General features: G+C 46.3%; 4 protein-coding genes and 1 pseudogene across 5 annotated transcripts; 1 reads left to right on the forward strand and 4 right to left on the reverse strand.

Annotated features, from left to right (window-relative positions):
• Positions 1 to 804: 804 nt before the first annotated feature.
• Positions 805 to 2,855, forward strand: LOC101760321 (DIBOA-glucoside dioxygenase BX6). Its single transcript, XM_004971175.4, has one exon. It carries the CDS (start codon positions 1,553 to 1,555, stop codon positions 2,666 to 2,668), a length of 1,116 nt encoding a protein of 371 aa, XP_004971232.1. The 5' UTR covers positions 805 to 1,552; the 3' UTR covers positions 2,669 to 2,855.
• Positions 2,856 to 7,486: 4,631 nt separating this feature from the next.
• LOC101759901 lies at positions 7,487 to 8,938 on the reverse strand (annotated as a pseudogene).
• Positions 8,939 to 10,641: 1,703 nt separating this feature from the next.
• Positions 10,642 to 17,364, reverse strand: LOC101759497 (glucan endo-1,3-beta-glucosidase GII). The gene is made up of 4 exons (XM_004971174.4): positions 17,227 to 17,364; positions 16,190 to 17,115; positions 15,849 to 15,874; positions 10,642 to 11,578 (listed from the first exon to the last, which is right to left on the reverse strand). Exons 1-4 carry the CDS (start codon positions 17,297 to 17,299, stop codon positions 10,657 to 10,659), a joined length of 1,947 nt encoding a protein of 648 aa, XP_004971231.2. The 5' UTR covers positions 17,300 to 17,364; the 3' UTR covers positions 10,642 to 10,656.
• Positions 17,365 to 17,835: 471 nt separating this feature from the next.
• Positions 17,836 to 21,568, reverse strand: LOC101758816 (DNA repair protein recA homolog 2, mitochondrial). Of its 2 annotated transcripts, none has more exons than XM_004971172.3 (8): positions 21,403 to 21,568; positions 20,878 to 20,938; positions 20,441 to 20,661; positions 19,788 to 19,875; positions 19,229 to 19,398; positions 18,846 to 18,992; positions 18,621 to 18,755; positions 17,836 to 18,539 (listed from the first exon to the last, which is right to left on the reverse strand). In XM_004971172.3, exons 1-8 carry the CDS (start codon positions 21,535 to 21,537, stop codon positions 18,255 to 18,257), a joined length of 1,242 nt encoding a protein of 413 aa, XP_004971229.1. In that variant the 5' UTR covers positions 21,538 to 21,568; the 3' UTR covers positions 17,836 to 18,254. The 2 variants fall into 2 exon arrangements, with proteins under 2 accessions (XP_004971229.1, XP_022682103.1); XM_022826368.1 differs by having other exon boundaries at positions 17,836 to 18,548; positions 20,441 to 20,681; positions 21,403 to 21,482.
• A 1,290-nt stretch (positions 21,569 to 22,858) lies between these two features.
• On the reverse strand, positions 22,859 to 26,637 carry LOC101758404 (amino-acid permease BAT1 homolog). Its single transcript, XM_004971171.3, has 8 exons — positions 26,469 to 26,637; positions 26,123 to 26,383; positions 25,336 to 25,354; positions 24,503 to 24,722; positions 24,003 to 24,184; positions 23,599 to 23,888; positions 23,399 to 23,528; positions 22,859 to 23,302 (listed from the first exon to the last, which is right to left on the reverse strand). The coding sequence occupies exons 1-8, from the start codon at positions 26,582 to 26,584 to the stop codon at positions 22,955 to 22,957; spliced, it is 1,566 nt and encodes a 521-aa protein (XP_004971228.1). The 5' UTR covers positions 26,585 to 26,637; the 3' UTR covers positions 22,859 to 22,954.
• Positions 26,638 to 26,874: the final 237 nt, after the last annotated feature.

A 26,874-nucleotide genomic window follows, 5' to 3' on the forward strand; every position in this document is an offset into this window, starting at 1 on the left:
CTCGTATTATGTACTTATACGTGGTATGTGCACGGATTCGCAGAGACGTGCGGTTCATCTTGACGAGTATGCATACGTGGAATTTCAGTTCAGGTCTGGGGTGCTAACGGATTGGACCCCTGGTTTGTACCCTAGTGGAGTTATTTCTGTCTGTTGCTGAGTGCTGATTCTTCTCTTGTCAGAGCAGTAGCTGCAAGCTGGATCGTCATCCGGGTCAGAGCCGTGAAACCAGAGATCATTTTCACACGCTTCTTCTTGAATCTTCACATGAGGCCATATTTGCATGGGCCAAACTGAGGCACAATGGGCCTGTTCGCTTCAGCTTATAAGCCGGCTGAAAAGTCGAAACGGCTGATTTATTGTGAGAGAAAAACACTGTTTGGTGGCTAATAAGGCGGCTGAATAAGCTGAAGTGAACAGAACCCAATGTGTGTAGGTGCGTTTGGAGGTTATGGCGCCACCAAATGAACTGCCAGTAAGGACTACTTGAATTTCCAATCTCGTATCTGAACAAAGGCGCCATGAGCAGCAATAAAATATCTTGTTTCAATTAACTGGTCAGTTCTAGAGCTGCACTGCATTGACTTTATTTTTTGAAAACCTAAGCACAAATGGATGCTAGATCCAAGAAATTAAAAAGGCTGCTGGTTTGCAGCTGATTAGAGAGAAGCCAACTATGTCAAGTCAATCACATATTAACAATAATCAAATCAGGCTCCCGGCGCTAGTTATGCTCAGAGTTGAAGCAACAAACAAGCGTATCTGATTATCTCAAGACTGAAACTTAAAATCAACGAAATGGTGGCTTACAACCCCTGTGAAGCTTACAGCAAACAAAAGGTTGACAGTAAACCACATTGTCAGAAAATTAAACCCTATTAATGGCGATCCAAATCAGGGGATGCTTTGCAAATAACTGATCCGGTATTTTACAAAAGTACCCCTACTTGGATTGCAACTATTAATCGCGAACCAAATCAGGGGTGCTTTTGCAAATATCCCGGGACTTCGCCGGAGCAACTCACGAGCTCGCGCCGCCGCCTGCGACCCCTGCTAGCCCCTGCCGTCGTGCGTCCCGTGCGAGTCTCCGCCGAGATTGAATCGCTAACCTAGCCGTCCCTCCAAATCTCCGCGCGGCCGCGCGCCGCTCACGGTCAAGTTCTTCCGGAGATGCTGCTGGCACGGCGGCGGTGCCGGCGCCTCGGGAATTGGGTGACCTGAGACGGTGACGAAGCTTCTATATACAGGTCGATGAGGCGGCGCGGCCTGACGGATCGGATTTTACGGATCCCATGGCGGCTGCCACTCTCTGAACAGGTCGTCCTCTTCCATTTTCCAGGAGAGCGACGGGCCGCCGGCCACCCGAGAGGCGTTTTTGTCTTTGTTTTTGTCTCAGTTCATCTCGTTCATGGACGTAAACATGTACACGTCGTCGCCAATCGATCAAGCAATCTCTTCCGATCCTTTTTTTTTGTTTGTTTGTTTCTATATACTCCTATGCGAATCCATCTAGCTCGAGCGACTACTGCACAAGGCCTTCAACGACACAAGAATGGCCTGCTCCGACCGCCTGAGCCAGCTCAAAGCCTTCGACGACACCAAGGCCGGCGTCAAGGGCCTCGTCGACGCGGGCGTCGCCGCCGTCCCGCCCATCTTCCACCACCCGCCCGACCCCCACGCCGCCCCCGTCCCGCCCATCTTCCACCACCCGCCCGACCCCCACGCCGCCCCTGCCTCTGCAATCCCGGTGGTGGACCTCGCTGCGGCAGCGAACGACAGGGCCGGCCTGGTGGCCCAGGTGAGGGCGGCCGCCGAGACCCTCGGCTTCTTCCAGGTGGTCAACCACGGCGTGCCCGCGGAGCTCCTGGCCGAGACGCTGGCGTCGGTGAAGCGGTTCAACGAGGAGCCCGCGGAGGCGAAGCGGCCCTACTACAGCAGGGACCCGGCGAGGCGCGTCAGGTACCAGAGCAACTTCGACCTCTTCCATGCGCCCGCGGCCAGCTGGCGCGACACGCTCTTCCTGGAGTTGCCCGCGCCGGAGGAGGAGATCCCGCCAGCGTGCAGGGGCGCCGTGCCGGAGTACGCGAGGGAGGCGCGGGGGCTGGGCGCCCGCCTCCTGGAGCTGCTGTCGGAGGCCCTGGGCCTCCACGCGAGGTACCTGGAGCACGACGCCGGCTGCCTGGACGGGGGCGGCGTGGCGGTGGGTTGCCACTACTACCCGCCGTGCCCGGAGCCGCACCTCACGCTGGGCACCGCCAAGCACTCGGACCCCAGCTTCCTGACGGTGCTGCTGCAGGACGGCGTGGGCGGCCTGCAGGTGCTCGTCGGGGGGCGCTGGGTGGACGTGCCCCCCGTGCCCGGCGCGCTCGTCGTCAACATCGGCGACCTGCTCCAGCTCGTGTCCAACGACAGGTTCAAGAGCGTGGAGCACCGGGTGGTGGCCACGAGTCCGGCCGCCGCCGCGCGGGTCTCGGCGGCCTGCTTCTTCAGGACGACCGGCGCCGCCGCGTCCACCAGGGCGTACGGGCCCATCACCACACTCAAGCCGCCGCGGTACAGGAGCGTCACGATGGCGGAGTTCTTGGGCTACTACAAGGGCAAGGGCCTCGACGGCCGATCTGCGCTGGACCGCTTCAGGCTGCCATCATCTGATGATCCATGTATCTAATATTTCGTATCAGCAAGATCACAAAGAAAGCTGCCAAATTCCAAAACTAGCTACATCTATCAGAGAACTGGACTCATATTCTGATAGAGGCATGCTGTTCGCGCCACCAGATAAAGTGACATCAATTATATTCCTTTCACCTTCCAATTAAAAAGAGAAAAGAATAAAAATATACCTTATTTCCTCATTTAGTTTTACAAACAACAAACAGATTGACGGCGAAGTTAGAATGCTCACAGATTAGGAAGACACTGGTTCACTATGAATGTTTTCTTCCTTTCGCAACTGACTACTGAATAGCAAAGTTAGATGCTCACATATTTCAGGTTTTGGCCCCATTAAAAATATAAATCTCAGTTTACTAGATGTCTGTAACCAGCACAGGGTTGCTAAATGAAGCTGGCTGAAAAACATACATGAAAGCAGGTAAATATAGCAGCAACTTACTCCTTTCAACAGAGAGCATTTGTTTGTGGTCTTTGCCAACTTGTAGAACATCTGAAACACGGAAAACATCTCTCAAGAAGACGAAGTATATATACAAGAACAAACTCTTGAGGTAATGAATACTAATAATTAAATTAACATGAACTGTCAATCAACACTTTCAAATGGCAGCAAGTCATTCTACAGAGTACATGCATGAAGTTTGAGATAGCAGTGCTAGGACATGTGTTTGTACCTACAGATGGTCAAATTTAATGGAGCATAGCAGTAACACATTCAGTCATATCAGCACTAAATCTAGTGCCCACAACTTCAGATTCCAGATTTTCCAGTTGGTGGAAGAAAGCTCTTAGACTTGTTCCTAAGAATTTGAGTAAGGGGTTGAATTCCCTAATCATCTTGGTGGCTAGGAAAATCTGGAAACATAGAAACTCTCGTGTGTTTGATCAAGCAAGGCCTAGCATTCCAGTTTTGCTCCGGTCTGTAGCTGATGAATGTAGTCTGTGGGGGATGGCAGGAGCTTCTAAACTTCAAAAGCTCCTTGCTTGGTCGCTTTCCAGAGCTGTTTAGGCTGTGGTGTTTAGCTAGGTCGTTTTGGTGATAAGCTCCCTGTGGCAAGCCTGTGAGCTTTTGTTATGTGTGTGTGGTGTGAGTCCTGTACTTGGGTCCGGCTCTAACCGGTCCCTCTGTGCTTTTCCTTCTTAATGAAATGACACGAAGCTCTCCTGTGTAGTTTGAAAAAAAATTATCACTACTAAATTCAGTGGAATGTGGCCACAAAACAGCCAAGATACATGGCTATAAACAGAAGGCACCTATGAGGGAACTTAGTGGCCGATCAATTGTTTCTTGTTGTCCTGCAAGCTCTTCAAGTTCAAATATGCAGTAGCAAATCTAGTAATGCCACTCCTAACCAAGTCTTTACCGATGAACTTCCTCATCAGGTCCAACACCCTTGTATGAGCATAAAGAAACACATTCAAAGTCTTTGCTTGTGTTATTGTTTCATTAATTGATGGGAGCTTTCCAATGTCCTCCAGCATGAGATCAATGCAATGAGCTGCACAACCATTCCAAAATATGGAGGGCCTTTTTGCTTTCAATAAAGTAGCTGCTGTTTCATTCACTCTTGCATTGTCTATCACCACTTGAACTACATTTATCTCCCCAATATCTTCTATACAATTGTCAACCAATTCAAAGATGTACTTCCCATCTTTCCTTACAGCTGAGCAGTAAACAGAATCAAGAAAACAGATACCATATGCACTGTGAACAACCAAATTCATGACCCCCTGCTTCTCTTGTCCGTCCAAGCATCTGTCATGACAGTCAGATAGTGTAACCATTGAGCTCCCAAGAGTCCTTGTGTCCCTTGAATCCATCCAGCACCCTCTTCTTCCTTTTCTGCAGGAATTTCCCACCCATTCAAGTTTCTACCAAAGTCACCAATGGCCTCAAGCATAAGGTCAAAGCTAGGAAGCAGTATGCTTTGTGGAATGCCTGCTTCATAGAAAAATCGGCAGATACACTCACATGCTCTATCCCTCTTTTCTTCTCTTTTCTCAGTTGATACCTTGGATTGAACCTTCTCAGCAAACCCCTTGCCCTTCCTTGCTTTTACAACGTCTTCTGGTGTTAGTTTGCAGAACTTGTCTATAGGGCCACTAGAACAACTTCTCCCTGACTTTAGCACAACAACAATATTGCGGCCACCATCACTTTCTTCTTCTCCCTCTGAATGACTCAAGTCCACTCTATCTGCCTCCACCTCCTTAGCCTTCTTTTTCTTGGCATCAGTACTCTTTGTCAACAAACTTAATCATCTGTTCCTTAACATCAGACGGAACTTTTTCGCATTTAAGCACATTGGACTTTGGCACTTTTCCAAGGTGATACTTGATACAAGTAATCCCACCGCTGCAAATCTTATCACAATAGTTGCACTTCAGTGAATGTTTCTTTTTTGGATCTGGCAGTGTACAATGCTTCCAAGCTGGGTCCGCTGAATCAACACATGCAGAACCTGTTTGTGCTGTAGAGGCTGAACTTGACAAGCCAATATCTACAAATTAGTGTACATAATGTTAATGTCACAGTCACAATAATCAAAATAAAAAATTGAGACATAACAAGCTGCCAAGCAAGTTAGCAAGTATTAACACAGGTGCACATCACCACTCTAGTAGATCACTCAACTCATACTCATACACTGTTTCAGACTTTCAGTGCTTCTGTTTAATATCAGAAAATGAGACAATTAAAGATTGACTGTATGAGACATAGGCAGCCATATAGCATTAGCAAAATAGCAACACTACAAGTCTGCAACACAGGTGCACATCACTGATTCACTACTAATCTGCAATAGTACTATCTATCTAATTTGCTATCACTAGACTGAATGTCTGAATCACATGTTGGCATATTGCTAAAACATTCAGACTTTCATACTATCAGTCTATCTCTATCACAAATTCACATTTCACTTCACACTTTCACAGTCAGTACACACTAGACACTACACAATGAGTCATTGACACATGAACTGAACTCTATTACTGAAAATCTAAAATTGAAATGAAAAAAGACCAAATCATTGAATCAATAGAAGGGAGATTGTAGGCTTGTAGCACTTGCCTTGGCCGGCTGGCTCATCCTGATTTGGATCTGTGCTTGCAGGTGTTGCCTCAGACATTGTTGCCGCCTCTGGTGCTGCTGATCTGTCGTGCAGTAGTGCAGCCACCTAGCCGGAGTCGAGTTTGTTGTTGCAGGCTCAGGAGGAACCAGCCGCCGCCGCCGCAGTTAGGGAAAGAGCAGCCCCCCTAGCTGAGACGCCAGGTCGGAGTACCCGCCGGTCGCAGGCACAAGCCACGGCGAAGGGGGGGCTCCGGAGATGCGCTCTCCGGCGAATTAGCCACCGTCGGCGACGGCCGACGAATGTTTGTACTGGAACGATGGGGAGAGGAGGATAATGTCGAGTGCAGAACGTGAACGTGAGGAGGACGGCGGCGGCAGCGGACGCCGATGAACCGGCGGCGGGCGTCGAGTCGCCCGAATCAGGGGTCCCTTTGAAAAATGTTCGATCCGGAAATTTTCAAATAAACCCCGAATCGGATCGCGATTAATAATAACGATCGAACTCAGGGGTCATTATACAAATATAAAATCCGTATTTTATAAAAAGATCCCTAAATCGGATCGCGATCCATATCAGGGGGCATTTTGAAAATATTTAATCCAATATTTTACAAAAGGGATCGCGATAATTAACCGCGATCCAAACCAGGGGTGCGTTCGCAAATATTCTGGGACTTCGCCGGAGCGACTCACGAGCCCGCGCCGCCGCCGTCGGCCACCTCTGCTAGCCCCCTGCCACCGTGCGTCGCGTGCGAGTCTCGGTCGAGATTCAATCGCCTACTCCTAGCCGTCCCTCTAGATCCCCGCGTGCGTCACTCATGATCCTAGCTCTTCTCCGGAGATGTTGCCGGCGCGGCGGCGCCGCCGCCTCGGGAGCTCGGTACCCTGAGACGGAGACGGACTATCTACATAGAGGATGGTGAGGTGGCTTGCGTTGTTGGCGTGGGCTGCCTGGAGCCGTGGACTGAGGGCATCTGGCGCCGGAGCGAGAGCAGGCAGCAGACTGGGCTCCGGCCGGTCGGTCTCGGCGACGGCAGACAGAAATTAAAGGGACACAAACTCGAGTCCTAGAGGCCGGAGCCCGCCCCGTGCACCTGTTCTTGGCGCTGGCGACCCTGTACCTCGTGCGCCGCCCCCGGCCGGTGTACCTCTTCGAGTACGCCTGCTTCCGCACCCACTCGGCCACGTTCCACGAGCACACGCGCCTCCTGCACGGTGCACTTGACCACGATGATGGATTGATGGCGCTGCTGCTGTCGTCTCCTTCACGGCGAGCATGCTGCCTCCGCCCGAGGAGGCAGAGCTTGTCGTCTTCTCGGCCATGCCGTGGATCTCGCGGCTAGCTCCTGTGCGCCATGCCGCCGCTCGACGCAGGCGCCGATCGCTCAATGCTGGCCGCCAACTGCGCGTTCCGCATGAGCGGCGCGCGAGGATGCGCGTTCCCAATGAAGATCTCAAGGGATGGGGATGCTTGCCGGCTCTTGACACATTGAACAAACACCGTGATCACCATTGGGGTGATCCCAAAAGGCACGAACATCTGATCAGCTTATAGTTAAGAGAACCATTGATGTCAACAAACTCAGCTTATAACCAAATGTTCAGATGGATGAGTTTTACATCACCAGTATGGAATGGAGATGTGCAGGATTGTCTGCATCTCTGAAAGTCCATGCGAATCATGGCAATATATTCGATGAACTATTTGTGCATCATCTTGCACCCTGCGCGCGGGGACACGCCAACGTAATCCGCCTCTACATGATAGACATTTCTCATCGGAAAGCGATGGGATAAACAGGAGATTTCTTTGGATAGAAGAGGCCAAAGTTCTTCTCCGTCGGCTCCCCCGGCTTCTGGTTCTCGTTGAACATGGCGAACACCAACGTCTCCAACGCCGCCCCGGGCTTCCTGGGCGTGCCATTCCCGACATGGTCGATCACGCCCTGGTTGTACGCCCGCGCGTTGTCCACGCTCGCCGCGAACCCGGCAGCGGACGGCCACCCGGTCTCCGCCACCACGACCCTGACGCCCGCAGCGCCGGCCTTCTCCAGCGCGGCGTACATGGCGTCCACCATGGCGTCGAACAGGTTCGTGTAACTCAGCCCGTTGCCGCGGTCTGACACCGTCGTGCCCGGCCGGAACGTCGCGTACTCGAGGCTGATGGCCCGCGGGTCGTCCTTGTAGGCGAAGTAGGGGAACACGTTGGCGAGCAGCGGCGCGCCGGTGGTCGCCAGGAACCTCGCGATGTCCGCCATGTAGGGCTGCGCGAACACACCGGCGGAGGGAGGGAACGAGTTGGTGATCACGTCGAGCCTCACGCACGTGGACACCTTGACGGCGGCAAGGCCGGCGGCCGCCAGGGCGCGTTCCAGGTTCCGCATGGCGGGGAGGATGCTATGCGCAGCCTCGCCGCCGACCTTGTTTCCGATGGCGATATACCTGATGTTCACGGCGGGGTAGTAGGGCTTGACGTTGGCCTGGACCCACGACGCGGCTGTGGGCTCGCTGGCGGCGAGGCCGGCGAGGTCCTCGTTGGCGACGCCGAGGATGAGCTCGATGCCCGACTCGCGTAGGGCGTGGAGGGCGTGGGCGTCGGGGGCGTAGATGCGCATGTTGTTGATGCCGAGGGACTTGTACAGCTGCACGACCTCCCGCCGTCGCCGACCATGCCATAGCAGACGCCGATGGACTGCACACCTGCGCCGCGTACGTGCTGATCAGTAACCACAATTGACATGAGGCCATTGCTGATAGAAGGATATGCAACATCCCATGGATTGACTTGTATAGCTATTAGCTAAGACATTTATGATTCTTCTATTATGTACTACGTTATATGAAATCTCTGTTTATACATGTGGATGTCCTATAGCCCAAAAAAACCATCAAACCCCTCCCTCGTGGATGGCTAAAACTGTATGCAATCGAGTCGAGATATAAAATAAAGAACAAAAATTCCTGCTTTCATCTGTCACTCTCTTTGATTTGTTCACTGCGTTCTTCCATCATTCCATGCCACTGTATTTGAATCATGAATTTATCCCTACCTTTCTAATAGGGTTCTGCATCAAAGGTAATTTGGTCACGTACCCGTAGGAGCCAAACTGAAGAACCCAAAAAGCAAGGCGAATGCAAGCAACAAAGGAGGTATGTGCATAACCAGCATCTTGCGAACCGGCCTTAAACAGACGATCGACCAGTCTGACACAGTCGCGCCTGGTTTTATAGTGATGTGTATACACATGCTTGACAGCTAGGAAGTAGGAGGTAAGCACTGATGGGTGGATAGCCAACATGCATCTTGTGGATTTTTATGCGCATGTTTTATTCAAAGGTCGAGATAAAAAGATTATATGCCTTCATCTTAAAAGGAAATCCATGTGGATTGCATCTTTGCAAGTATACTTAAGAGACATGATGCTCATATCACAAATGGTGCATTTTTCAAGAACAGATGCACATTATTTATAGAGGATAGTCTTTTTATATGTATGACCATCATATCTTTTATCGCAAAAATCCTTATCTGCACAAAAATCCTATGTAGATGCTATCTTTTATCACAAAAATCCTTGTCTACGAGTTTAAAGAAAAGGGACACAATTGTCTATCACTGTTAAGAATAGAGGCAAAAACGACAATACATATATGTGCTCATGGGCAAAAGTACAGTTTCGGGCAATATATCCTTGTACTCAATATTCCACCCAAGCCGGCTAGAGTTTCTTAGGAGGATTTTGTTCCATGACTTTGTACTAGTTAATTAGCTGGTGGGCCAATTCAATCCCTCCATTTCCTCCTTGCTCATCCCTCCCCTCCCTTCAATTTAGGAGAAAAAAAATTGCACGTGAAGGTATGTTTTTACACAAATTTTGGATTTTCAAGTTTCAATGCAAAATTTCAACACTAGAAATGTCAATTAGAAAACTAATTAAGGTTAGGGAAAAAAACCTGCCCACCTTCGCTTGTAAAGGCAGCAGCCCGGCAGGATATCATCGGCCAATTTTGGTGTGAGAGCCTACAGATCATGGGGCTCGGTGAGTTCCTCTTTAATTTAAGCGCAGGATGACGTTGAGCTTGATGGATCATGTAGTCATGCAAACTCGGTGAAGGAGCAAGTACAAGGGTGAGGGAGACGTGCGAATGAGGGAGGACTGCCGAGAAGAGAATGTCTGTGCCTTTTGAAGACACTAGAAAATGAAATATAACGTGTTCGGTACGATGTCCGTAGCTAGAAAGTTCTTTCGGCTTTTTGGCCGCCCACCCATCTATAGGGATATAATAATCTATGTGTTAGCAGGTGTGCTCGAAGCTCTTGGATGGCATGCCTACTATCCCTACTGACCTTCCTTTTTAATATATGCGGGATCCAAGCAAAAAAGTTTTTTTAACACCTTACGTATAAAACCTAGTCGTACATGTTTCTTAGGCGAACTTATTTAGACAAGCTTCTTCAAAAAGTTATTTTTGAAGTTTTTTCCCTTAAAACTTATGTGAAGATGTTGTCTTGAAAACTTTTATTGGTAAATTTTTTGAAAAAAGTTTTCAATAATTAGTGTGGCTCCACGAATAATATCCTATGTAGTATTGTTGTAGCATTGAAAGTCGCTAATATATGACCCTCTTCTCTATGGGCCCACATCTCAATGATGGTAAATGAGAGTGCAATACTGCATTGTTGTCTTTCGACGCAAGTATTGTAGCAAATTTGTTCTTTTAAGCAATAGGAGGCGAGCCTCTACTGATTATATATTAATTTGAAAAAAGTTACAAGAGTACACAACATCAAGAGACAAAGAACGATACAAAACATGTATGGTAGTAAATTTGTTGGAGAAGTAATAGGCATAGTACTATAACGTTTTTTTTATTGAAACAACGCAAGTAACACTCGTGCATCATCGGAAAATGATGGGATACACCGGAGACTTGTTAGGATAGAAGAGCCCGAAGTTCTGCTCCGTCAGTTCCCCCGGCTTCTGGTTCTCGTTGAACATGGCGAACACGAAGGTCTCCAACGCCCCGGGCCTCTTGGGCGTGCCCTGGGCGGCATGGTCGATCAGGTTCTGGACGTACGTCCGAGCGTTCTCCACGCTCGCCGCCGTCCCACCCGCCGACGGCCACCCGCTCTCCGACACGACGACCCTCACGCTCGCCGCGCCGGCCTTCTCCAGCGCCGCGACGACGGCGTCCACCATGGCGTCGAAGAGGTTCGTGTACACCAGCCCGTTGCCGCCGTCCCTCACCGTCGTGCCCGGCAAGAAGAGCGCGTAGTTGAGGCTGATGTCTCCGGGGCTGCCCCTGTAGGCAAAGTAGGGGTACACGTTGGCGAGCAGCGACGCACCGGCGCCGGCCAGGAACTGCGCGATGTCCACCATGTACGGCTGCGCGAACACGCCGGCGGAGGGGGGAAAGGTGTTGGTGACCACGTCGAGCCTCACGCACGTGGACACCTTGATGGCGGCGAGGCCGGCGGCGGCCAGGGCGGCTTGCAGGTTCCGCATGGCCGGGAGGATGCTCTGGGCGGCGCCGTCCGAGACCTCGTTGCCGACGGCGATGTACAGGATGTTCACGGCGGGGTAGTAGGGCCTGACGTTGGTCTGGACCCAGGACGCGGCGCACGATTGGCAGCCGGCGAGGCCGACGATGTCTTGGTTGACGACGCCGAGGATGAGGCCGATGCCGGAGCCGCTCAGGGCCTCCATGACATGGCTGTCGGGGAAGTAGATGCGCATGTTCCTGATGCCGCTGGACTTGTAGAGCTGCACGACCTCGCCTGGCGGCGGGAGGTTGTTGGCTATCATGCCATAGCACACGCCACTGGACTGCACACCTGCACCGCGTAGTGACTGATTAAACATAAGAAGAAAATAGTACATTCCTGGCTATGCACCTAGACAGTAGTCCAGGTGCTTATTTTGGAATGGAAGGGTAACCATTTTAAAAAATATATGCAATCATAGGCTTATTAAGTAGATAGATTTTGTAAGAACAAATGCGCAGGAAAAAAATCTTCGCATTTGCACCCTTCAGACCTACACGAGCGGTCTAGTTGTTTTTAGGAACTTATGTCATCATTTTTTTCTTATTTATTCTTATGCGCAGTACATGTATGAAATGGCATATAACTTTCATGCACTTGCCTAACATGAAACCAAATTAAATTAAATAAGGAAATGGGAAAAAATCAAGATATACTACAGCACTGGAAAAGGATATCCTGATGTGGCAAGTGTCATGCACAACTAGTTGTGTTTACTTGTAATTCGGTTATGATAACCTTGTCTACATCTAGGATAAAAGCCCTTTAAAAAGAAACTAAAATAGATTTTCAAATTCGATTCGATTATGACAACCTTGAATAAATCTAGGATAAAAGCCATTTTAACAAAAATAAGATAGAATTCCAAAGTCAAAGAATAGTGCTCTAGTTCTTCAATCACAAAACACGAGATTCAAAAAACATGAATACATGCTGCGCCCGAAAAAAAAAATCTTTTTTCCAAAGGAGTAAAACACAACAATAGAGCACGAGGACTGTATTCAAAATGAAACGAAGTTAGTACTTCGGTTTAATGAAGCAATCCAAATTCCAACCACATACCTGTAAGAAGGGAGGCCAAAACTCCAATAGCCATTGCCCCAGCAAGCATAGCAGCAGAGCCCTGCATAATCCCCATCTTGTAGCCCAAGACTGAAAAGGGAGGCCAAAACTCCAATTACTAGCAGCAGAACTATGAACCTGGTTACCTAGAAGGCTAGAACATGTATGCAATCTACAATGAACGCACCAGGGTGACCTTATTTTTTATACTCGTTCTACCACCTTGGGTTGGTGGCGGGGATTATTAATTTCCTTTAATGTGCGGCAGAGCATGTGTGATTGTTTTTCAAAGAAAAAAACGCGTCTTCAATGTGCACAGAAATCAAATTGGATTAGGAGATCTTTTTTTCTCACGATGGTAAAATTTATTTTACAGTCTTTTGACACCCTTTTTTTTTCTCATTTAAATGTAAATACTGGCAAAGTCTGGCATGTTTCACTTCAAAAGATTTGTCATTTCAAAAAGGAGAAAATTGGCCCCATAAGGCTGGAAATACTGCAGTTCTGATTCGTGCCACCTCACAAAACTTGCCATTTCGGAAGAGAAATAGGTCTGGAATTGTGAGGTTTGGATACGCGTACCACATGCGACATTAAAACTTGCCATTTCGGAAGAGAAATAGGACTGGAATTGCGAGGTTTTGATATTTGCCACCTCGAAATTTTAAATAATGAGACTCCAAAAGAGAAAACTGGACATTGAACAGCTTTCTGGAGCTTGCAGCACAGGATGCTATGTGCCACCTCAAAACTTGCCGATCTGTATGCTGCAATTCAAAAGAGAATTTCGACTCCAAAATATTTGATTTGGTCAATCTGATAGATGCCACTTTAATGTGTTCCCAATCTGGAGATTGCCAATATTAGCCATTTTATTTCAAGTGATATTATTAGAGAAGATTAGAGAAAAATCTTACTATTACTAATTGGAGACTCCTTTTGAAGCTTTCAGGTGAAGCCACCTAGGATTCCTAGGTGGATACTCTAGAAAAAGAGAGAAATCCTAGAAATTCTCAAAAAAAAGCAAAACATTCCACTATCAATCGATAGATTCAAATAATCATAGCCATTGGATCTATTATGTTTTCTAAAAAATTACCCACCTATGCCATTATGAAAATAGCCTAAAGTAACCCCTAAATTTATATATAAATTACCCACATCTGCCATTATATAAAATAAGCTAAAGTAACCCCCTAATCTTCATCAAAATTACCCACTTATGCCATTATAAACAATATTTAAAATAGCCCCCTAATTTGCAACTGAATTGCCCACCACTATTATAACCTGTTAACTTTACATCTATATTACCCACACATGCCATTATTAAAAATAACATGGTAACCCTACATTTGAATCAAATAACCTTAATTAAAAATATACAACAATATATGATTCTAAATCGTCTATATCTTGCATTATTGGTATATGATATAATAATTAAGGTCTATACGCATAATGTGTGTCACCGTTTATAAAGATATAGAGGAAGTGATGAGAATATAGATTTCTGTGTTAAAATTGTATCACAAACTTAAGGTTCATTAAACAAATTCAAACGCATACCTGCGATGCAAAGTGAAAAGTTAAAGATTATAAATGTGGATGAAAATATTATAGAGTAATTTCTAACTAAAATCTATCACAATTGGATGAAGATAATAAGTATATATCTATATAAGTATTGTGTTCGAATATTTAACAAACGAGAGATAGCTTATGATAATATTTTTTAGCAATGTAGCCCCATTTTTTTCCATTGCAGACTCTGCATTAGTTCCCACGAGACAAGCTAGAAAAAAGAGATAAATTCTCATAAAAATAAAAAATACCAAACACCAATCCTGCAAACTCTAATAATCATAGACATTGATCTATTATATTTTCTAAAAAGTTACCCACCACTATCATTGTGAAAATATTCAAAAATGAGCTCTAAACCTATATCTAAATTACCGAGCTCAGCTATTATAAAAAATAATCTAAAGTAACTCCATAATCTTCATCCAATTTGCTAATACATATTATTATAAAGCATAACTTAAAATGTCATTCTAAAATTTTATCTATATTACCCATGTATGTTGTTATTAAAAATAACCTAAATTAAACACCTAAATATTAATCTAATTATCTTCATGTGCATCATACAGAAATATCAAAAAGTAAACTAATATATGATTCTAAATTACCTATTTATGTCATTGTTAATATAAAAATACTAAATTAAAGTATATACACATGATGAGTGTCACCATTTAGACCATTTATACATGTATGTGAGGAATTGATGAAAAATATTGATTTGTATGATAAACATAATGTATGGCGGATTGGAGGTGCGATACAAAATGGAAAAAGTATGAATATGGATGAAAAGGTGCATAGAGTAATTATTAATTAAAAATCAATCACAACTGGATAAAAATAGGTTATATAGTATTATGTTGACGTATTGAAAAATCACAACTGGATAAAAATAGGTTATATAGTATTATGTTGATGTATTGAAAAAATGAGAGAGTAGTAGGTAATCAATTTTGATTATTAGCGTTTAATTTCTAAATAATTTTTATATACAATAGCTTCTAAAAATATTAGCCCGTGCGGGAGCACGGGTTGATGGACTATTATATATAAATCACCAAAACCAATTCTACCACTTCTAGTCGAAGCAATTGTCACAAGAAAGAAGGAAAGAAACAAGGGTCGTGGAAATAGAGGCCAATGCAATACTCTGCGCCGACCAACGCTCAAACGTGATCCAGCCAACCAAGCCTCTGATCGTTCCTCTCAATGCAATATTTTAATGGTTTGAATGTGCAGTTCTATAGTAATAGAAGAGTTTAAAAGATGTTCATGGTACAATGGTCATTTTCAAATTTCTTTGAGCTAGCCAACCAATGCAAGCATCTGCTTTTGTCCTCGGCACAATCATTATTTTCAAATTTCTCGCTATCCTTTACACTTGAAAATCGTTATTTTAATAGTCATGGCATCGAGGAGCAAATAACCACAATTTTCAATGGTGTTCACTAGCAAAGACTGCATTATATTGGAGTATTATCCACTAGCAAATACTAACATTGAAGGGTGCCCTCCAGCAAATTTACCCATTACACCAGTGTGATAATTCTAATACGCAAGAGAATATTATTCCATTCTTGCACACAAAAGTGTGCTAACTACTTGTCAGTTGTTCTTGCGTGCAGTGTAGAAATCAGCACACCTTAATTGTACCCATGGGTCATGTTCAAAATAATGTCTTAAACTTGACTTGGACAGGGTCAAGATATTGCAACAGTACTAATGACTACTAGATCTTCAGATAAGTCCAGGTCCTCGAGCCTGTTTCCGTGTGGAGTTCTGCACCAGAAGAATATGTGATAGCCTGATAGTTTATAGACATGCACTTTGTTGATGGACTGGTGCTGACTCCGAGTCAGCGAACTGTATTTCTTTGGCTAGTGCTTTACTGGGTACAACCATTTGTTGTGAGGTCTCGGATACTTCGCCAATTTGGTCCTTTGGGTTCTGTAACTTTTCCAAGTTCCCGGGACAAACGTAAACTTGTAGCCAAACTTCAATTTGGCTCATCATATCAACATAAAAGGCAATTTAGCAAGCATCAGGTCTAGGTCATTCACACAAAAATTGTATCCTTCTTCGTGTACATTATTCACTTGTTCATTTTGTTATTTCTCTGGTTACAAAGATGACAGACGAAATTTATTTATATGCAGTAGGATTCGTGTATGTTCTAAATAAATATTCATAGAAATCCGACTTATTTTCATGCGATTTTTTTGGGGCAATTTTCATGCGAAATTAATAGGGTAGACTGGTGTCTTGTCCGGGTTGAAGAGCCCAAACTTCTTCTCCGTGGGATCCCCGTCCTTGTTGTCCTCGTTGAACATGGCGAACACGTACACCTCCATCGGGCCCGGCTTCCTCGGCGTGCCCTTGCCGGCGTGGTTGATCAGGTTCTGGTTGTACGTTCTCGCGTTGTCCACGGTGGCGCCCCTCCCGTCGGCCGACGGCCACCCGCTCTCCGACACCACGACGTCGACGCCGCCGCCGCCTACCTTGTCCAGCGCGGCGTGGACGGCGTCCACCATCGCGTCGAAGAGGTTCGTGTAGGTGAGCCCGTTGGGGTCGCCCACCGTCGTCGAGCTCGGCTCGAACAGCGCGTAGTTGAGGTCGATGTTCTGGTTGTCCTTGTAGGCGAAGTAGGGGTACACGTTGGCGAGCAGCGGCGCGCCGTTGCCGGCGAGGAACTGCACGATCGGCGACATCACGGAGGGGTCCTTGAACGCGCCGTTGGACGGCGGCGAGGAGTTGATGATCGCGTCCATCTTCACCGCCGTGGACACCTTGATGCTGCCGGCGAGGTTGGCCGACGTGAGGGCGTCGTGGACGTTCTTCATGGCCTGGAGGACCGAGGCCGCCCCGTCGACCTCGTTTCCGACGACGACGTACCGGATGCTGACGTCCGGGTAGTAGGCCTGCACGTTGTCCTTCACCCAGGACGCGGCGGCGGCGGGGTCGTTGGCGAGGTCGCCGACCTTGTCGTTGCCGACGTCGAGGGCGAGGCTGATGCCCGAGCCGCGCAGGGCGTTGAGGACCTCCTGGTCGGCGAAGTAGAAGCGCATGTTGGCGATGCCGTTGGACTTGTAGAGCTGCACGACGTCGCTCTTCGATGGGAGGCCGCTGCCGATCACGCCGTAGCACACGCCAATGGCTCGCACACCTGCACGCACGCAGGAAAAAAAACACACCATGCATTGGTTCAGTGAATCTCTTGAGGTGTTCCCTCTACGCTATATGCATATGGTTCATCGGAGCTCATGAGGATGGATACTTGTAGCGGTGGCGGCGAATGCCGTAACGACCAATGCTGCCGCGAGCACCGGGGCAACGCCTCGCTTGGCCATCTTCCTCGACGCCGGCGAGTATTCAGAGGTCGCCCTTGCAGTGGATGCTCATCACAACGCAACCCTGACCGTATTTATAGACGCACATGGCTGCCTGGTTGATGGCTGGAACGTGGAATTTTTCAGCACCGGCGCATCAGACTGCTGACCAGAATTAGCTTCTGTGCAATTTAGCCGCGAAGACCGGACATGGTCAGCTGATCGAAGAAAATCTCGCCATCTTGCGTACGCTTAGAACAGATTGCTCTTTTTTTTTTGTGGCGCACACATGGCCACCAAAGCAAGCTTCGCTGTTCAAATTTTGCAGCCTCGGCGAGAGTGGACAGGGACGCAAGAGTGCAAGTACAGAGAGGGCGCAGACTTGGAAGACCTCTACAGACAGACTCTCTGCTCCCAAGTTTTCCAATGCCAACCGTGTCATGCATGGAAAAAAATCAATGAGCTCAGCGAGTCTTGTACGCCAGTTCTTGTGGACAACACACGTATGCATGCAAAGTTTGGAATTCCAAGCTCTCATGCCGCGTGACAACAGGAACTGAACCCTCAATTTCAGGAGAAACTGGTTCACATTTAACCAATATATAGGAACTGGCAGTGTTGGAGGGAATGGTCCTCGAATTCACTGCGGTACAAGTCAGTAAGTTTTAGAGGGCAAGAAGATGATACAATGGTATCCTATAGAAGTCCCCTATGAATACATGGTACAACAATTCCACCTTGATGCCTCACGATGACACAACTCAGACTAACACAATGTATTAGCCTCTCTAATTGATCATCATCCCTTAATTCGCACTTCCTTTGTAGAGCTAAATGATAGGTTAGTAACTTAAAATGGTTCCCCGTCAGGGCAGTGTGCCCCAATTTTCTTCTCAGACAACATAACTGTACCCAGTCAAGGCGACGACTGATGAGAAAAGTTAAGAGTCAGCCAAGTTCCAGTGGCCTTCGTATGTCACCTTTGAAGGAACTGATTTCTCACGGTATTGCAGATCTCATCTGCCACACCAGCGTTTTCAAGTAGGAATTTCTCAGCTTCCGCCTTGCCAGGCAGGAACACGCCGTTGATCCAATACCCAGACCCATCCTTCACAACAACTCCGACCGAAGAAGCCATCTCCAGGGTCTCAGATTCATGGCAGATCCCCTTCCCAAATCTGATGTCGATGCCAGCTTCCTTCAGACTAGCTGGAGCTAATTTGTTCTTGATGATCTGCACTGATAAAGCAATGCCAGTAGCCTGCATAAGCTGATAAGCACAATACATTAGTATCAATTTAAGTTTGATGTGTTATCATGAGGCTGTGTGTAAGACTCCCACCTGGTCTTCACTATAGCGCAGTTCCCTTCTTGAAGTCCTCATTCTGACTGCAGCATAGAATCCTAACGCGTTACCACCGCAAGGCACCTCCTTGTAGATCCCAGGAAACTGATTTGAGCTCAACTTTGTTCTGACCTAAAAAATAACACCAATAAATAAAGCCAAAGTAAGGCAGAAATATCATTGCCCATATGATAAAAGAAATAAACTTAAACGATGTCATACCTGATTAACAAAAATAATAAGTGATTCAGAACGACACAAAGTGTACTGAATTTTCCTAAGCGCCCGAGTCATCAAACGGGATTGAATGTCTTCAGAATTCATGTGTATTTCGCCTTCCATTTCACATTTGGGAATAAGTGCTGCCACCTATCACAAGTCCAATAAAAGCAAGGTAAACAAATGTTACATGGCGTCAGTACCCCGCACGTAAAGAGGTTGATATAGACAGTGGTATGCATCGGAAGCACAGAGATGCCTATCAGCAATTCTCCAAATAAAATGCTAGCTTTGTGTTACTTGGGAAAGCTTACTCTTTATAATAAGTAAGGAACTGAAGACATAACAGAAAAATATACTGAAAATGACAGAGTGAAGTAACATACACTATCCACGACTACAACAGCAACAGATCCACCAACAAGAGTGTTTACAATGCTCAAAGAATTCTCAGCAGAATCAGGTTGGGCTATTAAGAGCTTTTCACTGTCTACACCAATGGCTTCCGCAAATGAAGGGTTAAAGGCGTTTTCTGCATCAATATAAGCACAATAACCTGCAAATATGCGGCCAGTCACAGTGGCAATCAAGTATTATTCCATTCAGTTATAAGAGAAGGAAATATTAAATGTCTTGTGCAAACAAAGGCAATAAGAATTTTTTTTCAATAGATTCGCCTACCTAAATAGTAAGAACAGCATTGCACTTGCTGATAATCTTTACCAATGCTTGTAAAGTAAAGTAATAAAATCAGGTAAGCGGATGATAAATGTATTGATAAAAGGTTACCAATAATACTTGGTACCACCCAAGTACAAAATAAGTCAGTAAAATGGAGAAAAGATTTAGGAGTATAAAACAAAATTGTAAACAGAAAGAATGAAAGATGCACAAACAAAAAAAAATAGGAGAAAAAAAAAAGGGTGTCATAAAAGAAACTCAGACCTCCATTTTTTTGAGCTTCCTTGACAACATGAAGTGCAAGTGTTGTCTTCCCAGATGCCTCTTTCCCAAATATCTCCACCATTCTGCCCTGTAGAGATACTCTAATCAGTAATTTGCCAAACAGGGCCAAAAATACATAATGAACAACATCAAGTTCCATATAATCTACTGCCACGGATCAATTTCTCAGGGAAATACTTCTATTCAACAAATTATGCTGACCAGAGAAAGACAGCAATGAAGACATGGAAAATTTGTTCCGGTGCTTATACTTTTATGAGCACAGGTGCTAAAGAAACAAACTGCACTTTTGTAGAGGCTAAGTATAACTAAACTAGCATGCTTACCAATTGCAAAGAAAGGAACCTTCGCGATAAATTAACTAGTTCGACTCTTGATGGTGATTAGGTCGATGCATAGAGTAGATAGGCATCAAAAGATACAAAGAACCACATGACACACTCAATGACTGTTGAACTCGCTGGTGTTGACAGGAAACTGTATGGTATCCAGTAAGTGTATGAAGTTTGTTTCTTATGTGTAATATCAACAGGAAATATGAAACAATAAAGTGTAAAGTAAATACGTCAAGAAATCTATAACAATAAAGTATCATTCGTATACTTAAAAAAGATATGGGAACACATTATGACCTTTGGCAATCCTCCAATGCCGAGAGCAAGATCAAGCTTGAGAGAACCGGTAGAGATGACAGACGCACGCCTTGTGCGGGAAAATCGCTCCAAACATAGGTTAGATTCTCTATCAAAATCACTTGCAAGTTGAGAGACAGCAACATTTAGTGATGACTCCTTCTCAAGAGCTTTTGCTCCATCAAGTGGGGGATCACTCTCATAGTCTAACTGCATATCAACTGGAAATTTGTACAGATTCCTGAGTAACATTGCAACTCATAAGGGAGTATAGATACAGAACACCAGAGAATAACTGTATGACATTGGAAATTATCAATTATCTAGTACATACTTTAACAAGTTGCTTCGTTCAGGAATAGTAAAGGTGGGATCTTTTATGGTAGAAACAATAACATTAGCAAACATTTGAGCAAGGATTGGGTAAATAGGTATACCTGTAGTTGACATTGAACAACCTTTAGACCAAAACGAACAAAGTGTCTCTCTTTTCCCATTCTAGCAAATCACAAAGAAGAAAAGGTGATCAGAAATCCTGCAAATATCTTGAGATATGAGCAAGTGAAGCATTCTGGAACGCCACTAATGAAGGTATAAAGTCAGTGAGACATATACGAAACAGCAAAGCAGCACACAAACTAAAAGTTACCTTTCTCACCAAGTGGAAAAACGCTATGGGAATAGCACTATTCGACAGTGCACAGTGCTTATTTTCTCCGCTGTCATACTGCTATGCTAGTCGCTAGTAGCTTATGCACATTTTTAGATAACTTTACGGTTAGCTACTTGTACACTCACGTTTAATCCAATACGGGCAATTGATGACAGAAACTAGCAAATAATCCTTCTCTGTCTAATTGAAAAGTCTCCATTACAACCAAAACAAGATACAGATCCCTAGCACATAGCAACTAGCCACAAGCCCAGAAGCGACGGGGCGGCAGAGAGATGTTGGGGCAAACCTGGTGGGGAAAGTGGCGGAGAGGAGAGGGTGCGGATGCTGTGGCGTTACTCCAGCCCGCGCGGGAGAGCTGGGCGCCGGCGGCGCCGGCGGCTTGTCGGAGGAGAGTGGAGGAGGAGGAGAGAAGCCCTCGCATGGCGGCGGCGGTCGCGGAGTAGTGGGCCGCGCGTGCGCTGTGGAGACGCCTCCGTTCGCCTTTAGCGTGGGCTAGTCTTTCTTTCTTCTCTCTGTCGAAGCGTGATTCGGCCCAATAGCGAAGCGTGATTCGGCCCAATAACCTTGGAAGTTAACTTTCTTCGCTCCCGTCATTCACACAACCTGTAAATAACTTGTCTTAAAAAAAATACATGTAAATAACTTAAAGAGAATAATACATTCAGCCAACTGATTTTTTTGAACACTTCTTTGCATGCCTGAAACAACTTTTTGCACCATTGTAAACTAAAACATTATAAGTTTTGAAAAGAAACTAGCAACTAAAACATTACAATAAAAAATGAAGAATAAGGTGGGAGGAGGTGCGTGGAAAGCGAAATGGACAATTTACGTAATTTAGTGTATTGCGATGTTAAGATACAAATTTTGGAGGAAATTAAAAACAAGGCAATATGTATAATATAAGACATGAAACGCACAAATACAAAATAATCACACATCACATAAACCATAACCTATCGCTGTACATGACGCCAAATTACAACCATAAATACCATGAAGGAGCACAAACAAAACCAGTTTAGCTGTCAATATTCGTGACGGGCCTTTGAAACAAATAGCGGGCGTGGAGCACCCACGATCCGATGCTGAGCAGCAGCACGCCGCCAACGGCGACCGGAGTGTGTTGGAGTTTGATCTCCACCTATCTCATATTTTGATTGGAGGTTTCCTTTCAAAAAAATATTTTGATTGGAGGCGCACAATCAATGAACCAACTTACGGTTGCAGGCTCTCATCATGCAGCGCTATAAAGAGAGAGGTGGGAGTCAGGGGTACACACGCGAAGTTCGTCACCATGCTCCACTTGCCCACCTAATAGAAACCCGATCTACTAGGATTTGTTCTCTTGAATACCACATCATCTCTACTCAATCAAATAGCCAAGCAAGTGCTGCTGCACCAATTAAAGCCTGATTTCTAAGTTTCAAAGGAAATCTTTTAGGATTTCTAAGCTAGTATCTACTCTATGATTGGACAGTACGCTTGCTAATCCATTGTAAGCATTTCCTTTGGTAGCAACGGGGATCTGTGAAGACGTCTAAAAATACAATGCAGATCTCCCAAGTCCCAACGATTAGCATGGTCAGCCAGCCGTGTTAGCATGGTCTGCCGGGGAAAGTGTGGAGGGCAGAGGAGAAACCCCCGTAACCTGGGCCACGGCACACGTAAAATCGGCCTAATCCCAGACAACGAGCCCGGCCTGCAACACCACCTTTCATCATTCATTGTGGGCTTATACCTTGTTGTAAAATCAACGCTTGCGTGATGATGATGATGACACAGTAAGCCACACAATTATGTGAAACGCGCAAAATTTGGGCCCGGTAAAAACCACATTACACGTCAACATTAGTGATGGGCCCTTGGAACCAGAACCGGGCGTGGAGCACCCACGCGCCAACGCTGAGCAACACCACGCCGCCGACGAGGACCGGCGTGTAGTTGAAGTTGTCCTCGGCGACGGGGTACGCCACCGGCAGGGAGAAGAGCACGGTGACGAGGGCCACCCAAGCGACGGCGACCCAGCCGACGAGGACACCATGCTTGCCGAGGTGAAACGGCCCCGGAACGAAGGATTTCCGGGCGGTGGTGACACGGAAGACGATCGGCAGCGCGTAGGCGATGTACTGCCCGACGGTCGCGATGGACAGCATCGCCTGGAACGCCACCTGGCTCCCCAACGACTGTCAACGAAGCACAAGATGAGCCATGTTATGAGATGGCATGTAAGTGTAGTGCAACCACTTGAAGTTCTTCACACATGAGGGCAGAGCACACACCGTGAGGGCCATGATGAACGCCACGGCCACGGAGAGCCAGACAACGTTGAAGGGAACCTCCTGCTTGTTCACCCGGTACCACACGTGCGAGAATGGCATCGCTCGGTCTCTGGAGAAGGCATACCCCATCCTGCATGTCCAGCTTGGGTTTCAGAAAGATGGACAAAGAAAAAACAATGGAGGTAACTGTCACCACGCACCTTGAGTTGCTGGTTATGCACGCACAGCCGCAGAGGAAGGTGGCGATGGCGATGATTCCCAAGCAGACGAGCCCTCCGACGCCGGTGCCGAACCTCCTGTGGAAGGCGCCGTACAGTGCCTGAGCGACGGCGTACCCGCCGGCGTCGTTGCCGGGGTCCAGGAGGTACGGGATGTCTGTCACCAGCGATGCCAGGGCCACCAGGTAAATCCATCCGAACACGCTGGACAGAGCAACTGAAGTTATGATCCCCATTGGGCCGCTCCAATCAGCGTTCTTCGTCTCCTCCGTCTGCACTTGTGTAAACAGAGGCATCAACAACATTCGTGCCGCATGCTTCTGTTAGTTTTTTTTGGTAAATGTGCGAGTTCTTTGATTAACTGAAATTTGGCTCAACAGTTTTACCATATGCGCAGATGCATCGTAGCCAATAACAGAGTACTGGCTCATGAGCAACCCCACAGCTAGAATGTAAGCCTTGTCATGGATCCCTGCGCTATCGTCTACGTTGAAGTGGGTGAATATGAACCCAGCACTTGCTCTCTCCTTAGCAACTGATGGGATCAAGATGACCAGAACAATTATACCTGCCATGCATCCTGGTTAGTAAAGATAATGCTCATGTAGCTAGCATATATGGATCGTCTACAACAATCACAAATATGCAGTCGAGAGTGATCGAACTTGGTGCCCCTTGCGCCTCTATTTGCTCTCCTTGTTGTTATTAACTAATGCCGCGAATCTTTCCGGGTCTTTTGGGAAAAAAAAAGATTGATCAAAGTGTATATTCAAACGTCATAATCTTTTAAGGAAACCAGCTACAACAACTATTTGTAGTTTTGCTTAAACTTTTTTTCCATGGATACAAATTTACATTTGTTGTGAGAAGGAAAAAAATGGCACACCTGCTGCGTTCCAAAATGCTCCAAGTTGGCCAAGCCATGCCATGTATTGGATAGGGAGACTGTTGATGAGTCCGTGGATGACAAGGATGGCACCATAGATGGCTAACACGACGTACTTGGATGCCATGTAGCCGCCACCGTTTAGTCCCCCTGTGCCAAGCAGGACCATCACTTGCACAAGCTGCGCCAAGGAGAAGTCGATGCTCGTGGTAGCAGCCCACTGTGTGGCAGTTGTTCAATCAACAAGGTCAACGTGATTATTAATGAATTACTCATGGTGATCTCGAAAACATGAATATTCAAATACTGCAGCAAGTCAGCAATTTCAAATTTTAGTTACTAATTACTCCTACATTTTTACACATAACTTTAGTGCTTATGTGATTGAGGCATCAATAAATTTTCGGACGATTGAAACCTTCGAACCTGACTATGTTATATACTCCATCCGTCCCAAAATACTATTCTTTTTAGTTTTTTTAGATATATAACTTTTACTATGTGTCTAAAAATAGTATATATCTAGGTATATATCAAAAGTTATGTATCTAGAAAAAAGTAAAATAAATAGTAATCTAGGACGGAGGGGGGTACTACTGAATGTAAACTCAAAGTGTGCCCAGCCGGCTAGCATATGGAAGCAAACCCACATGCCAGGATGCCCGCTTAGCAGCCGGGTGACAGTCCAAGCACGCAAGACCAAATTTAAGATAACTCCCGAGCTAGTATTATCTAAAGAGAAGTCTGGTGTAGATCGACCCCATTAAAATTACGGGGATACTCAAAGGGGCAGCATTCATGAATCAGCGAAGACCGGGCCACGGACAGCGTACCTGTCCCACGATGTTGAACCTGTAATGCAGGATACAAGATTGAACTTCATTACGTTATTCTTAATGGTAGTTTCATGCGTATTAAATATAGTGACACATCAGCTAATTTGATAACGTGGTAGAAAATTTAAGAGGATAGAGAAGTAACCAGGTTCATCTAGATGAAACTCTCTTGACATGGAAACCAACTCTGAATGTGTCTTGAAATTAAATGTTAAATAGTGCCTATGAAATAGTAACACGATGGTATGCATTGGAGGGGTAGTTTCAGACAGTTTCATTTTTCTCTTGCTGATGTGGTTATCTTGAAAACATCAAAAAGAAATCTTCCTAGTTGGATTAACCTTAGACACGCTAGATGATTGGAGCAGTGGTTGCTTTTTGGCATCCATAACCTTTACAAAAGGAATGTTATATATTGCATGACAATGACAACCCGCACAATGATAAAGACTGATCGTAGTTCAAAATTTTAGCTTACAAGACGATCGCTACAATCATTTTAATTCTCTCACTTCCTGATCCGTCCCTCTTCCACGTCATAAAAAAGTACTATTTGTCGAAGCATAAGACAACCTATGAGATTCCTAATTTGTTCCAATATATCTGCTATAATTTTTTTAGAAAAGAATCACGATAAAAAATAGAACCGGATCATTGTCTGATGTATTGTTTGTTTCTTATACTTGGTAGTTGGTACAAGATTGATCATCGATTTGGAGGTGTGTAATGTATACTTCTGAGCCAACTATGAGCACATACACCAAAATGACAAAACAGAACGCACCATCCAGTGACCCAGGAAGCGAGGGGAGCCCATTCCTTGCCGGCGAGCTTGGCGCTCCAGTAGTAGAGCCCGCCGGAGGTCGGGTACGCCGAGCAGATCTCCGCCATGGACAGCGCCACACAGCCGTTGAACAAGGTCACCGCGAACCACCCGAGCGTCATGGACACTGGGCCGCCGTAGCGCAGCCCGGTGTTGTACGTTATCGTCACGCCCATCATCACGGAGATGATTGAGAAGGACAGGGCGAAGTTGGAGAGGACGCTACAAGCACGCATGGAGTAGAAACAACACTCAGCAGCGAAGCACGACGAAGAAGAAGGTACATGGGGTTCGTCGAAGCACTTACGAGAGGCCTCGCTTGAGCTCCTGCTTGTAGCCCAGCTGCTGCAGCCGCGCCCGGTCCGGATCGGCCGCCGCCGCGTCGGCGGCGGCGAGCTCCATGGAGCGGCGAGACACGGCCATCGCGGGGCTCTCCTCTCTGGCTGCGCCGTCTCGGGCGCTCGGCCTCTGCAGGTGCCGCAGGTTTCCTCTGCAATCTACTCAAGCTAGTCTGCTAGTAGTCATCTTTTAGGAGCACAAGGAGTCAACGGAAAGACGAAAGAGTGGAAATTTCGTATGGCTGGCTGTGGCTGGTTCCGTCGACATGTCAGAGTGCTAAGATTCTTCAGTGCCGATGCACTTTACGCATCATACGAAGACACGTAGTGTCGTAGTGAGCATTATTTCTTTCCGGGAAAGAGGTAAGCCGAGGA

This window comes from Setaria italica, chromosome V, assembly GCF_000263155.2.
Source record: "Setaria italica strain Yugu1 chromosome V, Setaria_italica_v2.0, whole genome shotgun sequence".
Lineage (NCBI taxonomy): Eukaryota > Viridiplantae > Streptophyta > Magnoliopsida > Poales > Poaceae > Setaria > Setaria italica.

Excerpts from the sequence above, each read along its gene's own strand:
- LOC101758404 (XM_004971171.3), bottom strand. The coding sequence starts at position 26,584 with ATGGCCGTGTCTCGCCGCTCCATGGAGCTCGCCGCCGCCGACGCGGCG. Across the intron at positions 24,185-24,502 it reads AGCATTTTGGAACGCAGCAG|GTATAATTGTTCTGGTCATC; the intron begins GTGTGCCATTTT and ends GATGCATGGCAG. Across the intron at positions 23,889-24,002 it reads ACGATGCATCTGCGCATATG|ACGGAGGAGACGAAGAACGC; the intron begins GTAAAACTGTTG and ends ACACAAGTGCAG.
- LOC101759497 (XM_004971174.4), bottom strand. The coding sequence starts at position 17,299 with ATGGCCAAGCGAGGCGTTGCCCCGGTGCTCGCGGCAGCATTGGTCGTT. Across the intron at positions 17,116-17,226 it reads ATTCGCCGCCACCGCTACAA|GTGTGCGAGCCATTGGCGTG; the intron begins GTATCCATCCTC and ends GCGTGCGTGCAG. Across the intron at positions 11,579-15,848 it reads AGACCTCACAACAAATGGTT|TGGCGTGTGCTATGGCATGA; the intron begins GTACCCAGTAAA and ends TGTGCAGTCCAG.
- LOC101760321 (XM_004971175.4), top strand. The coding sequence starts at position 1,553 with ATGGCCTGCTCCGACCGCCTGAGCCAGCTCAAAGCCTTCGACGACACC.
- LOC101758816 (XM_004971172.3), bottom strand. The coding sequence starts at position 21,537 with ATGCGAGGGCTTCTCTCCTCCTCCTCCACTCTCCTCCGACAAGCCGCC. Across the intron at positions 20,939-21,402 it reads TCCGCCACTTTCCCCACCAG|AATGGGAAAAGAGAGACACT; the intron begins GTTTGCCCCAAC and ends GTGATTTGCTAG. Across the intron at positions 19,399-19,787 it reads GGAAGCTCAAAAAAATGGAG|GTTATTGTGCTTATATTGAT; the intron begins GTCTGAGTTTCT and ends GCATATTTGCAG.